The 16,307-nt window shown below is 38.1% G+C and overlaps 5 protein-coding genes across 17 annotated transcripts in view; 1 reads left to right on the top strand and 4 right to left on the bottom strand.

Annotated features, from left to right (window-relative positions):
* Window positions 1–4,014, bottom strand: part of LOC124183972 (protein sidekick) — a 34,930-nt gene extending 30,916 nt beyond the window's left edge. For 2 of the 5 annotated variants that reach the window (XM_046573214.1, XM_046573212.1), the window contains exon 1: window positions 2,875–4,011. In XM_046573214.1, the coding sequence (XP_046429170.1) occupies window positions 2,875–3,022 (148 nt within the window). In that variant the 5' untranslated portion in view covers window positions 3,023–4,011. Of the gene's footprint in view, window positions 1–2,874 lie in introns of all 5 variants that reach the window. The other 3 variants (XM_046573211.1, XM_046573210.1, XM_046573215.1) reach the window with 3 other exon arrangements.
* Window positions 4,015–4,606: 592 nt separating this feature from the next.
* Window positions 4,607–6,340, bottom strand: LOC124183985 (40S ribosomal protein S15Aa). Its single transcript, XM_046573246.1, has 4 exons — window positions 6,216–6,340; window positions 5,548–5,682; window positions 4,988–5,153; window positions 4,607–4,833 (listed from the first exon to the last, which is right to left on the bottom strand). The coding sequence occupies exons 2-4, from the start codon at window positions 5,678–5,680 to the stop codon at window positions 4,740–4,742; spliced, it is 393 nt and encodes a 130-aa protein (XP_046429202.1). The 5' UTR covers window positions 5,681–5,682; window positions 6,216–6,340; the 3' UTR covers window positions 4,607–4,739.
* Window positions 6,341–6,817: 477 nt separating this feature from the next.
* Window positions 6,818–9,149, bottom strand: LOC124183982 (SUZ domain-containing protein 1-like). 5 transcript variants are annotated; one of them, XM_046573238.1, is made up of 4 exons: window positions 8,926–9,132; window positions 8,021–8,091; window positions 7,759–7,960; window positions 6,818–7,596 (listed from the first exon to the last, which is right to left on the bottom strand). In XM_046573238.1, exons 1-4 carry the CDS (start codon window positions 8,977–8,979, stop codon window positions 7,405–7,407), a joined length of 519 nt encoding a protein of 172 aa, XP_046429194.1. In that variant the 5' UTR covers window positions 8,980–9,132; the 3' UTR covers window positions 6,818–7,404. The 5 variants fall into 5 exon arrangements, with proteins under 5 accessions (XP_046429194.1, XP_046429195.1, XP_046429198.1 ...); XM_046573239.1 differs by having other exon boundaries at window positions 7,759–7,951; window positions 8,926–9,130; XM_046573242.1 differs by lacking the exon at window positions 8,926–9,132 and adding an exon at window positions 8,684–8,897.
* Window positions 8,471–13,798, top strand: LOC124183979 (glycoprotein-N-acetylgalactosamine 3-beta-galactosyltransferase 1-like). Of its 4 annotated transcripts, none has more exons than XM_046573232.1 (6): window positions 8,471–8,507; window positions 11,345–11,562; window positions 11,849–12,027; window positions 12,417–12,624; window positions 12,713–12,851; window positions 12,972–13,798. In XM_046573232.1, the coding sequence occupies exons 2-6, from the start codon at window positions 11,532–11,534 to the stop codon at window positions 13,513–13,515; spliced, it is 1,101 nt and encodes a 366-aa protein (XP_046429188.1). In that variant the 5' UTR covers window positions 8,471–8,507; window positions 11,345–11,531; the 3' UTR covers window positions 13,516–13,798. The 4 variants fall into 4 exon arrangements, with proteins under 4 accessions (XP_046429188.1, XP_046429186.1, XP_046429185.1 ...); XM_046573230.1 differs by lacking the exon at window positions 8,471–8,507 and adding an exon at window positions 8,593–8,613; XM_046573229.1 differs by lacking the exon at window positions 8,471–8,507 and adding an exon at window positions 9,681–10,017.
* Window positions 13,799–14,436: 638 nt separating this feature from the next.
* LOC124183973 (mediator of RNA polymerase II transcription subunit 13-like) overlaps window positions 14,437–16,307 on the bottom strand; it is a 29,519-nt gene continuing 27,648 nt past the window's right edge. For both annotated transcript variants that reach the window (XM_046573216.1, XM_046573217.1), the window contains one exon: window positions 14,437–15,733. In XM_046573216.1, coding sequence (XP_046429172.1) covers window positions 15,601–15,733 — 133 coding nt within the window. In that variant the 3' untranslated portion in view covers window positions 14,437–15,600. The remainder of the gene's footprint in view (window positions 15,734–16,307) is intronic.

Below are 16,307 nucleotides of genomic sequence, written 5' to 3'. Positions count from 1 at the left end.
GGCACCGATGTTCTAAAAAACAATTCGGATTTATTATCGTGGTACAAGTTACATACATTGTAGGTATGTACCATTGATAAACAACCACACCTGCTGTACTGCGGTGTACGAATGAGAATGAAGTTAGTAACGTCACTGCAACGATGCATGTATTATATTCATATGATTCAGAAAGATCGCTACTTTGCATCTTTGGGAATTAATTTTGGAGATTTAGTTTGGTCACGTTAACGTTACTAACTTCAGCCCGATGTGTATTACGAGACGTGTTTATAGGGAAACGAGGTAAAATTTCATCTCAGTCAACGTTCTTCGTTTCATTATTTATGATTATATTTGCTGGTCGGGCGAATACCACCCAGAGCGAAGGAGAAGGAGATGAGAAAAAAAAATTTTAAAAAAAGGGATTTAATGAGGTACAAAGGTCTACACCTCGAGTACCTTCAACCGCCCGCTCTTCTCTTCCATGGCGATATATGCATATATAAAAGCGCATACTTCGTATCATATACGCTGGTATCTCACACAGTATGGATAAATAAAGCGTGCTGCTGTACCTCTTCGGCGTGTGTGCATGTAATAATATTATACACACATATATATATATGGTGCATCTCCGATTGAAATGGGGGGGACAAAAGAAGAAATTGTGAAAGACGTCTTTGTGCCGCAGCCGATGATAAATCGTGCGCGACATTCGACCTGGAGTAGGAGATAAATAAACGAATCGAGACCCTAATCGCGATATTCGTAGACCAGTCTCTATTTTTTTCTCTCTCTCTCTCTTCCTCTCGCGAGTTGGAGTATTATTATTTCAGACATGTGAGCAATTAGTCGGTGTGCATCGATTAGATAATGTGCAGGTCGAATGAATGCTCCATTATTTAGTGTGATGCGGTAATATCGTATACCATGTATAACAACTGTACAGATAACGATAATAAAGAGACATACATTTGTAAAGAGATACTGTACGTAACATTTATTTGTTTAAGAAAAAAGTATTTGTATCTTTTACACCTATACCTCCTTATACGGCATTTCGCGACAACAGCCCCCTTTAATTATGACACTGTCAAATTTTGCAATAGATCCAATTGAATTTGTATGGGTTTGCATAACAATAATTGATTCGTTGTACGACTTTTCGCTGTGCGGTAAGCTTTTCAAGAACGTATCCAGGACGTAAAGCTGGGTATAAGGGTGTATAATAAATAACATACGTGTACCAAACCACAAACATGGGGATTATATAACATAGAACAAGGCAAAGTTTTTCATCGGCGTAAAATAACGTGTTGCAGCATATTGGTTACACATTGCAAAACAATAATAATAAACGTTATACGAACACGCGAACATTATCAAATTTCAACTAAATCTCATCCTCGCGTCGGTGTGAAATCCATCGACGAGCCTCGCACATGTGCATAGGTTCACTTAAATATACAAATACGAGGAGGAAGATGCGATTGGTCGTTTTTTATTTATCATTATTAACGATCATCGCGACGACGAGGTTCGATCAGTTTTATAACATACAGGCAACAGCCTGCATCAATTGATTCTGAGTATTGAATATAATTCAGCCATCTAAACGCGTCGATTATTAACCGCCACATGGGACCTTTATACTTATACATAAAAATATTCAATTCTTTTCCAACGAGTCCGCCGATGAAAACATCTCACAGCGGTCAACAAGAGGTCGGAAATGAAAGAAAGACTCCGCAATAATCTCCGCCAGAATCGAAGGGAATCGTGACGTAACTCAACGAACCAAGGAAACCCCCGACACAGAGCTCAATAATTCCCTATTCTCTTTTTATCGTCGAGCACCTCTTGTTCAGACATTGAACCGGAGCCAATTCAAATCGCGAACGTGACCTAGGCAAACGGCCTCCTTCCGTCGCATCACACATGTGTGATTGCCGGTGGCTTGAACCGTGTTCCTGTACCTGTCTGGTGTCCCCCCTCCTCTCAAAGACAGAACGGAAATCGCACGCGAATTCCTTCGAAGTGAATTCAATCCAACCGTTTCTCTCGGAATATTCGAATATCCGTATCTTAGTCAACGTTCGGAATAGCCGTATGTCACTGCGTTATTACATATAACGTTTAGTTTCGCAGGTACAATCCGGCCGACGGCTAATGATTGAAATTTTCCTACAGTAGTTACGCAGAGAAAGCCTGACTGTTACCTGCTTTTGTTTCATCGATATTTTGAGGACGGCTGAACCGTGTGAACGGCACGGGAAACAAGAGACTGAAGTTAGTAACGTTAAAGTAACGAAATATAGAATGGAAAAATCACTATTTTGCAATTTTATAGTGACTTTGAAGTGGTCAAGTTTTTAAAATATGATTATACTTTTTCTTATTGGAATAATTTAACGCATATCACGACCAGAGATGAGTAGGCATCTCTGTCGCGACTGTCGTGAAACTGATAAATAACGATTTTATCCAAAACGTGAATCGTTACAATAACGTTACCAACTCCAGATTCATACGTAAACTCTATAATACTGCAACGTCGAAAATAACCTTGTATGTCATCATGTATGTAACCTTGTATGTAACATCATTATTCAGCGAAATATTTGACCCTATTATACAAATGACGCTGGATGAGGATCGAAATTAAATTTCAGATAAGTCAGCCATAACGGGTTTTTTCCGTTTGCTCGTTCTTTTTTTTTTTTGTTCAATCAAGTCTTCGACATTGGTTTCGCAGCTTCGCGTGCATCCCTGTATTTGACCACATAGGTATAATAAACACGCAGTGCTTAACAGCAGTTGCACGCATGCAGTGCAATGCATTCGCGAACGTATTTCTGGAATAGAACAGATGCAGGTATTATGAAAACTTACCGGTCGCGCAGGCGCCGCCCGCAATGCATATGAACGACAGAGCGGCAAATAGCTTCCGAAACGAAGCTCTCCTCCTGCTTCCTCCAGTTTTTATCAAATTTTGCGGATGAAATGATCGTCGCCGATTCGGCCAGTCGAGTTTCTCCATTATATACGCTGCCTGACCGGCGGCAACAGCTGGGGACAACTGTGCCGTGTACACTTTTACGTTTTCCTGCACTGCAGAGTGCAGAGAAGGAGACACTGAACAGGGTTCACTCACGAAGAATGTTGCCTATTGCGGATACGATGCGACAACGAGATAACAAATGAACAATCGGCAAGAATTCGCACGAGTTATTTGTAAAAAACTTCCTCATTTTCTCGCTTATTTTGTTTTCTTACCAGCTTTTACACTGCCGGCTTTCCAAGAAATAAATAAATCCACGGTGCAGTACAACAACGAGCGACTGAAGTTGACGCTTCCTCGGTTTTGAAAAACTTTTTCACCTCTCTCTTTGTTTGTTGTTTTTTTTCCCTCTATTCACATGTAGCGATCCGTGTAGACGGTATGTATATTGTCAGATCACGACAGCATACGAGGCTTCCTGCAGCAGGCGTTGCACGCCGAGCTCAGGTAACACAATCATAATACAAACGGTTACGTTCACCTGGTTGCAACTTGGCAACGCAGCGATGAATGTATACACATACCTGTCCACTTGTTCCGCGTAAATTTTACTCTTCGTTCAACACAAAGTATAGTGTACAGGTTTAAGAAAAAAAAAGACAAAAAAAGAAGCATCAAGTGAAGGAAAAAGTGATCACGGATCTGGCACTTTTTTCTCGGAAAATAACAATCCGTACTTTAAAACGATTCGTTTAATTCGGAAACCGTACCGCACCACTTACCGACAAAACAACGCGTACACCGGGCCGAGCGCTGACAAACTCACCCCGCACCAAAACTCCGCCGAAGTCGGGACTAAACTTTAGTTTGGTTGGTGTTCGCTGTACAGTGTTGGTGGTGTCTTGTACGCCCGTCAAACAACTCGGAATATAGTGGTGTGGAATGCGCGTCGAAATCCCGACCACGGTACGTCTACCTTCACCCTGCGCGCATCACTGACTACCAATGCCAGACGGACGAGGTTACGCACACAGTTGTCACCGCTTAACTGATTGGCCGCGAGTTCAGCCAATCAGAAGCGCAGAACATACCGCCATTATAGAGAGGCTACGAAAAGGAACTTCATTGTCAACGGCGGAGATGTGGCACTCTGCATTACCGATCGCTGTAATTGGTAATACGAAACTATTGATAAAGTCATTGCTCACCAACGATCACGGATAAGAAGTAATTCAGTGATAACAAAAACGGGATGTCCACGCGGATTGTACAATTTTCATTCAGTTACTTTTTTGACAAACGAGAACCGGCTCATAGGCCAAGCTTGCGGGAGACAGCTGCAAATTACTCCAGAATGCGCACGTGCTTGTGTACGCATGCTAAATGTGCATAATGAATACGTACCTATAGGCAAGCACATCTTCAGTAATAGTAGCATACTGTCTTGATGGTGTCATATATAATCCTTTCAACAACTGCATACCTTAATCGATACATCTGTAGACTTCACTAGTTTTTTTCTAACACCTAATCTTTCCACCAATTGCATAATCTTCTGAGCTTACTGTTTTTTACTGCTGTAGAATAAAAATATCTGAGAATATGGATCTGTGTAAAATTATATTCGTATCAACAAAATTTATTGGTTGGTGGTAAGGTTTCTCACATGGTTTGTATTCTGCGGTTTTGTTTCTCGTACAATTAAGCAATTGATTGTTATTGACACGTTTTACTGTTGTTGTACAAAAAAATTAAATTAGAAGAAGAATCCTAGGATTTTGCCTCCAAGATGTTTTCTTCTTGCTTCTTCATGATCCATAATACCTCCACTGGTTGTCAAGACAACATAACTGTAAAAAAAGGATCATGTATGACAATAAGCTTAGTCGCCAAAGTGTGAGTGATTATAATATGCAGGCAATTGAATCGATGTCATACTTCTTCTAAAATTCTGACGTAAGTAATTTTTGTAACCTCATTATTTAAATAAATTTAAATGCTTACCCAAACTGACGAGATGGTAGTAAATTATTGGTCCATTTTTCAATGTCTGTTATGGCAACGTCAAATCTTGGAGAGATAACACCACATTTATTTAACCGACCAGTCAGGTTCACTACCACCTTTCCGCTGCGGTGGTCGTCGACAATTTCAAACTCACCAATGTAGCCTTAATGCAAAGTTATAAATGACTTAATAGTGTTTGGAATTCCTCTAGGATTAAAATACATTGATACTGAATAATAGCTATAGTTCTTTGGTAAACCACATTCTTTCTAATAAATTATATACCAATTAAAGGAGAAAATAACGTAATAGCACATTGACCAAAAAATTACTCAAGAATAAAACTACCACTTTAGTCAACTGCCAAGAGACATAATACAATATAAAATAAAGCCTATTCAAAATTAAGTTGTTTGCATTACTTAGGTGATACAAAAAGTACATTGTTCAAAGAAATATTTAGGAGTAAATGTCATACCGAGAAAGTTAGCACAGTTTCACCAAATCAAGCACTTAGAATTATATATTTTGAATGGACGTAAACTTGAAGTACTCACCATGCTTCATCATGACTGTGAGGAATTTTACGATCACTTTGGAACAAGGGCGAAGCAGGACTTGCCTCTTGCCACGTTTCTCGGCATTGTTGATCGACTTGAGCGCGTCGCTAAGAACGTTCATACGCACCATGGCTAGAAATAAAAATATGGTTGTTGAGTATTGAGCTTAATACTACCTGCTTCATTTGGAACAAGTTGCCATTAGTTAGCTGACAACTGAGAAAGTGTACGAATAACGATAAGTATTTTTGTAGAGAATCAGTGCTGTGATTTCTGAAATAGCTAGAAATTATCGTATAGAAAAGAGACTCGCGTCACCCAAGATCAGGATGACAGTAACATAACCTAAAAAAAAAAGAGTAACACAACAGTAATCGGATTTGGTGACATCAATATCAGAACGATCAGACAGGCTTAGGCTATGCAAAATATCAAAGATTAAATTGTAACTTTTTCATGAACAAATTATTTCACAATATTCAATTAACGAGAACACGAACACAGAACATCACGAGTTGAATGCTCCGGCCTGTTGGCCAGGAATCGCGTACACGATGGGTATTTGAGAAAGAACGTGGAATAAAGATGTATAAACACACAACAGAGGTAACTGTAACGTAATTAATCTATTTCCACTTTGGATGCAGAACAGTTTTGTGGATTACCTGCGATTTATATTTTGTTTACCACAGCGACATTCACGCTCGGTTATCGCTAGCGAAAGAAAGATTCCGCAGGCGCAGAAGGTACAGGAAGTTCTCTGGACTAATCGATTTTCGACAGTAACCAATCGAGCAAAGCGAGACTATCGTTTTTCTGGACAAACTTATTGACTTCCGGCGCCGAATCTCAGATTTGAGTAGACTCTCTACGTAAAACCGTGCTCATAGTAACATTTCGCACTTCGGAATTGGCTACAATTTTATTTAGGCCACGAATCCTTATATGTATTTCAGACCGACACGCTCCTACCGCTTAGATCTGAATAAAACTCAATCAATAATTTTGCACTTGAAACTCCGCTCAAGCGTACAATGGAATACGCAACATGGATAATGAAATAGTATTAAAAATTTGCGGGTAGAATTTTATACCAGATTGTTTCGTCAATATTATTGTGTACAATAAATTTTGAATAAGGACAAATTTCGAACCGCGGTATTATGCCGAAGATTTTTTCCACGAATCATGCTACTTCTAGCTTAAAATTAGTCAAAATATTAAAATGTTGCTGGAGGTTGGAGATTAATTGGAATATCAATAGTAATACAACAGGAATATTTTATATTATTGAGGGTATTATGTACTAGAGTTCTCGATATCAGCAAGAATATTCTTGTCAAGCACCCCGATCAAGAAGAAACGAATTTCTACATCTTTCGTCCGCTATTCAGAAGAGATATAAATTTTTTTCCTAGTTCTGACGATCCTATTTGAATCAAGAACCTCTGGTCCATTTGTAACAGAAACGAGAAAATGAAAATAAAAAAAAAAAAACTTAGTAAAAACAATGTCGAATTGGTATTATGTGAATATTTGTTTTGTGTAGTTTTTTTCTCTTTTCTTTTCTTTTTTGGCAACAGTGTCACGTTATTATGTAATTAGCATTTGATATTATTGGTACGTGTGTTTGGCGCTGTGCAATATGCGGTGGTGTGCTGTGGCCTGTTGGACGCAGATCCAAGCAGACTCCTTGTGGTTTCCAAGGACGTCACGCTCTGAGTTGCCAAGAAGCGCGAAGCTGCTTTCAGAATTCTGCGGTCGGCCTCATAGCCGCCTCTCCGCCTCCCCTGGGGCAGGGGAGGGACCAAGAGGATAAAGATGGGTGACGAGGGAAAAACCCTGGTAACAGCGCTACCTGCGGACATGGAAACCTCGGGTTCCATCAGGGCCAATTGGCATCCGTAGCACATTTGTAGGGAGATTACTCCCTGGAGGACTCGGTGGCTTTGGCTGGATCCTGTTTACTTCGCAGACCGATTTCTCTTCTGGACTTTTTTCCTCTCCCAGAATACGTTTGCGTGCCTCTGCATATTCTTGCTCCCTCTAAAAGTTACTCCATCAATTGAAGAAAGTTGTTTCTGCTAGATTTTGTTTATGTCAAATAATTACTAGTTTAATTGGAAATTAGACTGATTCATTTTTGTCTTAAAGGCTGATTGTAATGAGTGAAAAAGAGACTTTCTGGAAATGCGGATGGACATATACCTGTTTTAGGGATTTTATCGGCTGCTTCGGTTTGCCATCTCCGTTGAGGAGAGGCCCGTCTCCGCTGCCTTGGGAATGCCTTGCTGGCCTCTTGAGGATCTTCACTGTAGGTTTCGGAGGGACGTATTGAGTGCGCAAGCTATCTTCACCAAGGATTATCATCCTTGTACTTGAATTTTCAGTACCTGTTAAGCTGTGCCAACTGAGATTAGGCAACGATATAATGAAACAAAACATATTTTCGAAAATTTGAATATATTACCTCTGGGGTTCAACATCGTCCAGACCTTCCAAGGGATTCAATTTTAGTGCCTTCAACTTTTTGTCCAGCACCTGCAACAGCATAAAGTCATCATCTATCATCATCATTCAAGTGAGAGATGAGAATATCACACTTTCTCTTGCAAAATATTTTTGTAGAGGATGTAACTTGTGGTCGCTGGCTAAAACATTAACCCTTGAGTACTGCACCGAGTTACGTTACAATAGTCTGTTTGTAAAGCGTGCTAAACTTGTCTTCATTTCAGTTCTTTTATCATATCACGGGTACTAGAAGTTGCATGTTATTCTTATCTATATGTTCTTTTTCTTTACTGTCTGGCGTATCTACAAGAGGAATAAATATTTTTTATATCGGTATAGTTGCAGCCAGATATATATATAGGTAAACGGAGACGCTGGGGTATGCTATCAGTGTCTGACGAATCCATGTCGCTGGCATAATGTGGTGTTCATGAGTTGAAACATAGGTATACGCATGCAAATATGCAATTTCTTAATGCGAATTCCCGACATTGCCTTTTTTTATATCAAACTCCTCGGAAATGACGCGATTCACCTGTGCGCAGGTGTGCGGTGTGTCCATGTGTACGTGTGGGTGTTTGCATATACATGAACGCGAATGGGAACCAAAAATAATACGTGCCTGATGACAAAGTGACTGGACTTGTTCCGGATTGTTGAACGATCTCCGGGTAAAAGGATGCATGCAATAGAGAAATTTCGATATACTTTTAGATATGGTGCAACTGGATAATGGGGAAGATTTTAAGAAAAATATAGGTTAAAATGAGTGGTCTCGAACGGAAGAATGTATACGGGGTGCGTGTCGGATATAACTGAAGTTGCATGGCTCCGAATTGATATTGTACATCAGCATACGCTCACCCCGGATTCCTCCATTTCTTCCCAGCTTTCGTAGACATCGTCGACAGCTGACATTACGGGCGCTTCTGGCGATATTAGGATCTTCCGAACAGCTAACGAAATCTGTGACACGACGACGAGCGCACCACCAGACTTAGAAGCAGTTAAAAAAAGAGGAAAAGGCTCCGTATGCCCCTCATAAAAGTTTTCAACACTCTGAACTCGTCGCGGTTCATTCGACAAGTTAGCCAACGTTACGGTTTTCACGCGGCCCGCACAAAATTCCCATAGCTTCATTACATACGAATTACATTATTCGAATCGTAAAGAGTTTCTTCGATTTCCAAAAATTGTTATTCATTCGGCAACTAGATTTTTTCCCTTATAATTATCTAGCCTGGATTTAATCAATTAACCCATCCCCAATTGTTCTGCACTTGCGGCATCTCGTGTCTGCGGAAGTTCAGACCATATTGGTTCAGACCAGGAAGTTCGAGAGGAGACGAAACTCCGAAATACCAAATTGGGCCAAGTTTCAGCGCAGAGTTAATAGTGCCGATTTTATTTGAGTTATTTAGTCGTTTAAATGTTACGATTATTAGGTGATGACTAGGTGGTAGACAGCTACCTGATTTACATATTTCGAACGACCAAAGAACAGGAACGCAATGAGTGGCAAAAATCGGTACTACTATCTCTGCTTCTAAAATGGGCCCAATTTTTGTTAGCACGCAGGCTTGAGGCAGAGAGCTTAAGGTTCGTCTCCTTTTCTCTTACTTCCTCATTCGGATATGTTCAGACCACTAGTAGTTCCACTAGAGTCTGTTGTCTCTCCTGCTCTCCAGTGCTCCAGTCTCTCGCGGGCTGTTGTCCGTGTTTGATGTTCAATTATGATGCCGTTTCTCGTAAATAAAGTGAAAAAGAGGAGGAAAGTCGACGATATGGAATAGAGTAATATTTTGCAGTTTCTCTTTCCAGATCGTGAAAACTTGTATAAATCTTGTAATTAGCTCATCGGTAAAATACCGTAGAATGTTATAGGGAAGTAAATCGGTAAATGCGAAACGGAACGTCAGCTGCAAGGAAAGTGTTTTGACACATTTTTCAGTGCCGGTACGTAAATTTTGACCTTTGGTAATTATTCATGATTTAATTGCTTGGGTCGGACGAATATCTGTCCTCGTGAATTAAAATGAGAATCCAGTTTCGAGAAATCACGTGTGACGGTGTATTTGCCACTAAGAAGTAATAAATTATTGATTTCTTTATGAGGCTATTTTGTGCCGTTTGTAACACCCCTTTTTATAGTTTCTATCACTCTCATGGTACTACGTCCTGCTATGTCTATCTTATCGCGTTTTTTTTTATCATCACACAGGTTCAGAAAATGTGCTCGTGGAACGACAATTAGAGCCCAATGGAATATATTCTTGTTCATCAGACTCCAAATTAGCTCCATTCTTTAATATTTTGTTCAGAACTGTTTTTCAGTTCCAGTAGGTAAACTCGAGGAAAACCATACTCATATATTGTACAAATGTACACCTTCGAATAAACTGTACACAACTCATTGTCCTAATATTTATCATTTGTTATTCTTCGATAAATCTCCCAATGTATATACTCTATTAGTTATTTGTTCAATTGCGATAAAGAGTCTGTTTACGATGCATATTGTTACCCTATAAAAAAACTTTTTGCTGCAAAGAAACATTATTGTACACATGGTGTAAATTATTTATAAGTGTAGTACAGGTTCACAGACTTGTGCAAATAAATTCAATTGTAGACATCAAAAACCAAATTCAATCATAGTATTTGAGGAATATAAATGTGCTATACTCAATCACAAAAAATAAATTGTGAAACTTGCTCAATGAATATGATTGTATTTATACAACACTTAATGCACATTCATGGGGGGGGGGGGAGTTATTTTTTTTCTCTTTTATCTACTGATAAACAAAGAAATTGGAGGAAAAAAAATTAATATTAACGGTAGAAAAAAACTGATTTGAAGGTACACACATTTTTCTCATACAGTTTTTTTGAATTCCTCAACAGTATGCAGTCTTAATGTCGAATAGAATTATATTTTGCTATCTGTAAAATGTGCTTGTCTAAGCAAAAAGTACTTTGATGAGCTGCTGAACGACACATTTCCACTTTCTAAACCTTGTAGACTGATGACTGGACGTAGTGTTATTGTTGTTGTTAATATGATCAGAGATTTTTAGTTTTTCTATTTTCTACATGTAAATCCTGAGTTTTTGAATTCGTTTTTGGAACTGATTATTTTTCGTCGTAATCAATTGGTTCATGAAAGTAATAAAAAACCGTTGATACATATGAACTGATTCACAGGATGTAGTTTCTTTTTGAAGCACTGATTAAGTGCATTTTGCGATAAAGCTGATAATAATTTTTTCAATATTTACAGTTAGTTCCAAACTCCAAACACAGAGAGCGAGAATTTTTACGTGAAGATTTGGCAGTGGACCAAATAGATTGCCTACTTGTGTATCCATACCCAACAATGACTATCTCTTGCACTACATACGCGATTTTCATGGAATTACATTTTGTTTTGGGCTAACGTAAACATTGGGTAAAAAAAATTCTCCATTATGGGACAGCAATGGATACCAGGTCTAGATGGTAAGTTGTTCAGAAACATTTATCTAACATTACACGGTAAGTCACCAGAATCAAAAACCAAAATACCAATGAATCTGGAAGAACTATAACTAGAATTGCAATTATTTTCTCAAGGCCTTGTTTCGTTATACCACTTTGCCTGTACTTTTGTAGATATGTAAAACATTGTCCAGTGCAACGTTAAGATCGTAAACTGCACAGTCCTCTACTCTGACATTAAATACAATGAAGATGGCGGAGGTGGTGGATTTAAGGTGCTACGAATATTTGTTATTACTGATATTAGGTGGTCGTGGTGGTCGACGATTTGTACTGACACTTGCTACAGGAATGGTTTTCGGGTTTCTTTCGGCTTGCTTCCTTCTTGCAGCAACAAATGATGCTCCTCGCATGTTTAACTGGATCACTGGCAGCCCTGCGTTATCTTCCAGAGATCCTCATCATTACTCAGAGCTTGAATCAGAGGTATTGACTAATCGGTCATAGAACCCAATCCCAAATGCATTACTAACTCCATAGTTATACTTTGACTTCCTTTACTCTAAAATGGAACAAAAGCTAATAATTATATCAGTCACTCGTGGAGCTAGATCTAAAGTTCCCAAAAACTTGTAGTATCTGATTATATTAAATACGAAATTCAAAATGAATCTTACATCAGATGCGATCAGGATTACTCAATTGTAATGTATTGGCATCATTCACCGACATTCTTCACATCGTGCAGGGTTACTGTTTAATTCTTGTTGTCTACCTCGTATAACAGTAAGGTTTGAATGTAAAGCTAAACTAGGAAATTATATTGGAGTAAGAAATCACGAAATATAATGAAATGAAAGTGATTTTACTTTCAGTCAGGCCCAGAAACGGATGTAAAGTTTCACGGAGCTGATGAAGAATTTCACAAAGGGGAAGATGAGGTTGCCCAAGAAATGGCAAAGAAAATTAGGGTTCTTTGCTGGGTAATGACTGGTCCAAAGAACCATCAAACTAAAGCTCGTCACGTGAAAGCTACTTGGGGTAAACGATGTAACATCCTGCTTTTCATGAGCTCAGAAGCAGGTAACGAATAATTCTTAGCTCCAAGAAGGAACTTTTGATTTCAAACTAAAAATTATTTAAGTTTGGAAAATGTTTTTTTAATCCACAGACACAAGCTTACCGACCGTAGTTCTTCCTGTTAAAGAAGGAAGAGACAATCTGTGGGCAAAAACTAAAGAAGCTTTCAAATATGCATATGAGAATTACAAAGACAAGGCCGACTGGTTCATGAAAGCGGATGATGACACGTAAATATTCATTGTGGTTTACATTGAAAGTATAATGTTTGCATTTGATGAACAAATAGTAAATTATACTTATCTCGGATATTTCTTATCATTCTAAAGTAATGCAATCAATTTTTTCAGATATGTGATTGTTGAAAATCTCCGCTACATGCTCCAGTCCTACAGTCCCGAATCTCCCCTCTACTTTGGGTGCAGATTCAAGCCGTTTGTTAAGCAAGGATACATGAGCGGAGGGGCAGGCTATGTGCTCAGCCTAGAAGGACTGCGCAAGCTGGTTGAGGATGGACTGACAGATAAAAAGAAATGCCGGGCAGACAATGGTGGAGCGGAGGATGTGGAGATGGGAAAGTGCCTGGATAATATTGGAGTTCGTGCAATGGACACTCGGGATCCACACGGACGTGGTAGATTTTTTCCATTCGTCCCTGAGCATCACTTAATTCCGAATCATGTTGATAAAAATTTTTGGTACTGGAAGTATATTTACTATAAAACAAATGACGGTCTGAATTGCTGTTCAGACAGCGCAATTTCATTTCATTATGTATCTCCCAACATGATGTACGTATTGGAGTATCTCATTTATCATTTGAGACCGTATGGCATATCTCACAAGGTTGAAAGTACCTTGTTAGTGCATTCTAGTGCTACATCTCAATACTAGTCCAAAATTAATATTATTCTATGTAAGAAGTTCTAAACAGGAATTCTTGCCCGTGGTGTCCAGCAGTTTGGTAAAGTAAGGTCCTGAAAAGTTACAAGAGACGTCTCTTCACTTACTTGGTTTCATGCGTAATTAGGTGGTATGTTACATACATCCACAGAACTACTTTCATTTTTCACAATTTTTATCATCACTTGCGTTATTACTAAATTTTTTTCGGATTCGGGGTCACTTCAAATTAGCTGGAATTAAAAAATTTAAGTTCCTACAATTCCCATTGTGATTCTGAAAGAAGAAAAAAAAAACTATCGAAGTAAATTACCTAATTATTTCCAAGGTTTCCGTGTGTCACCTTCCTCAAATTTTCGCACGATTCCTCAAGTTCTTCCACTATTTTCTTGTTTCTCGTACTCACCGAGCGTTGGACACCACGTTTATTTCATTCTCGTACCATAATTTGTAATCTACTAGTCATTTAAAGCCAACGATAACTTACGTAATTGGTAATTACCAGCAACATGCAGTGTGAAAAGTCACAAAGAAGCTAAGTGATAACGGCTTATGAGGTTTTACCTACATATGTAGATATATGCGTTTGTAAATAACTTTTTTTCTTATTTCTTTACATTGAATGATAAAAAGTAAGGATAAAAGGGTAAATTGCTCAAAGGATGGATTATTTATACATGGCAAGCATAAATAGAAAGGGTTTGATTTATTGTGTATTGAAAAACTTTGCGAAAAAAGAATCAATGATAAAGAAACAAAAAAACAGATTATATCTGTCTTCGAATTATACCTATTATAATTACAGTATACCGAAAAAATAAGTAGAGAAAATAAATAAATACACGAAAAATTGTTCCAAATGTACCCTTTCTCTTTTATGCTTGCAATTTGAATTGCAAAACGCACTTCAAATTTAGAACGAAGTATATAATTATATATATACACATAAAACTGTATTTCGTAATATTAATATAATAATAATAATAATAATCCCAATAATGACGTACTACCCATGTAATAAATACTATAGATACAGAGTGAGTGTGGGTGTGTGTGAGTAAATTAATTATTCAATTAATTCAATAATTAGGGGGTTAAGGGTTCCTATGTACAGGTCATATTTGTACTATGCGACTGACGCAGTTTTGCCACCGCGGCTTCACCCAGACACGTGCCTCCCTCTCCCCCATCGCGTTCCCCTTTCCCTTTTTCATCTTCTCATCAGGTCGTATCTTATTCCATTTATTTTTTTTTTCTTTCAATCATGAAATTCTTGGACGACCACGTTAAATTGGCTAATTCCCGCGATATGATCGCTTCATAAATTATCATCTCTTTATCTTTAAACATTATAATATGTTACACTATGCCGTATGCATACGGAGTACGGTCGTCCAGCGTATCAAATGACAATATAATTTGCACTCGTTTCTACAGTGTTGCGCTTCGAGTCTGACTAACGTGATAACAGTGACTCGAACAGGGGAGTATACACATCGCGTTTCTCATTTCCACAACATCGCATACTTGGGGCTTTTATGAGGCAAATAACAATTACCCCCGTTTTCATTTTATTACCTATATAAAATTATAAAACAATGTAATATATTCGTTTTTATATTACTTGTCGCGCTAGTATGTAATAAAATTCTTTGTACAAAAGTTTAATTTACAATTAAAAACACTTGTGGATACATATAACTTACTAGTGGTTCTGATGTTTTGTTATTGTTTTACTTCTTTTTCAAGTTTTTATAAAATTAACTATCTATTAGCCGAGAGGCAATGCCAAATGTCTTATACTCGCTCTTAACGACGTACGACGATGCCCGTCTTGTTCTCGTATCCAAGTTTTCAATTCTAGCGAATAGTCCTCAATTTTATACATTTCATTATTTTCATGAACGTCAAAGATCAAGTCGGGAACAGCACAGCGATTCTATCGATATTTAACGTCGTATCACCGCAGTGCGGATATAAAACTATTTGCTCTCGCCAAGCCCCGAGTAATGTTAATACAGTAACGAATCTGAGAGAGAGGAGTGCGCGCTGCATTACAAGAGGAGAGGGTCTGGGTCAGACGAGGGCTGCCGCTGCATGGTAGAGCTGCATGAGTGCCTGGACATGGACCGGCAAACAGGATAGCCGGTCTTTTGTATTGGCATCCACCGCGAGCCAGGACAATGCGTTGTATCCTTCCAGCACATACCTGTAATCATTCGATATGATTGTACGATAAGAAAAGTTTAAAAAATATTGGCATAGCAAATATTTTCAAATATTTATATCGTCATGGAACCAGACTGATTTCAGTTATCCATAATATCGATGATCCACAAGGACTTTTATACATATGGTGAGCAGTTAAAATCTCCGACACGTCCGGTAGCATTAACAAATTCAATTCAACGATATTTTCTAAATGCTAATAATGTTTATATCTCATATCACTTGGATCTAGTTATACTATAAACTACGACGAGCATTTCATCTTACCTAGACAGTATATGTATTTCTAATGTATTACTTTTATGCAGATAAAAATAATTCAAATAGTTGGAATTGATGTACGAATTTCTAAGATATTAAAACAAACTTCTGTATTAAATCCAAAATCTGAAAATTTACAGACATTAAGAAAAAATCGTTATTTCCCAATCTGAGCGTTGTTCTTGAAACTGATGTACAAGTTCTATTAAGACAATCCATTAAACCTACGTCAACTTTTCGCGTATGAAAGTCTAATATACCACTATATTGATCTTATCAAATAATACTAAAAC

The sequence above is a fragment of the Neodiprion fabricii genome, chromosome 5 (genome assembly GCF_021155785.1).
Source record: "Neodiprion fabricii isolate iyNeoFabr1 chromosome 5, iyNeoFabr1.1, whole genome shotgun sequence".
NCBI classification, from domain to species: Eukaryota; Metazoa; Arthropoda; class Insecta; order Hymenoptera; family Diprionidae; genus Neodiprion; species Neodiprion fabricii.
Note: the sequence above shows the minus strand (reverse complement) of the source record. Positions and strands in the feature narration are given on the sequence as shown.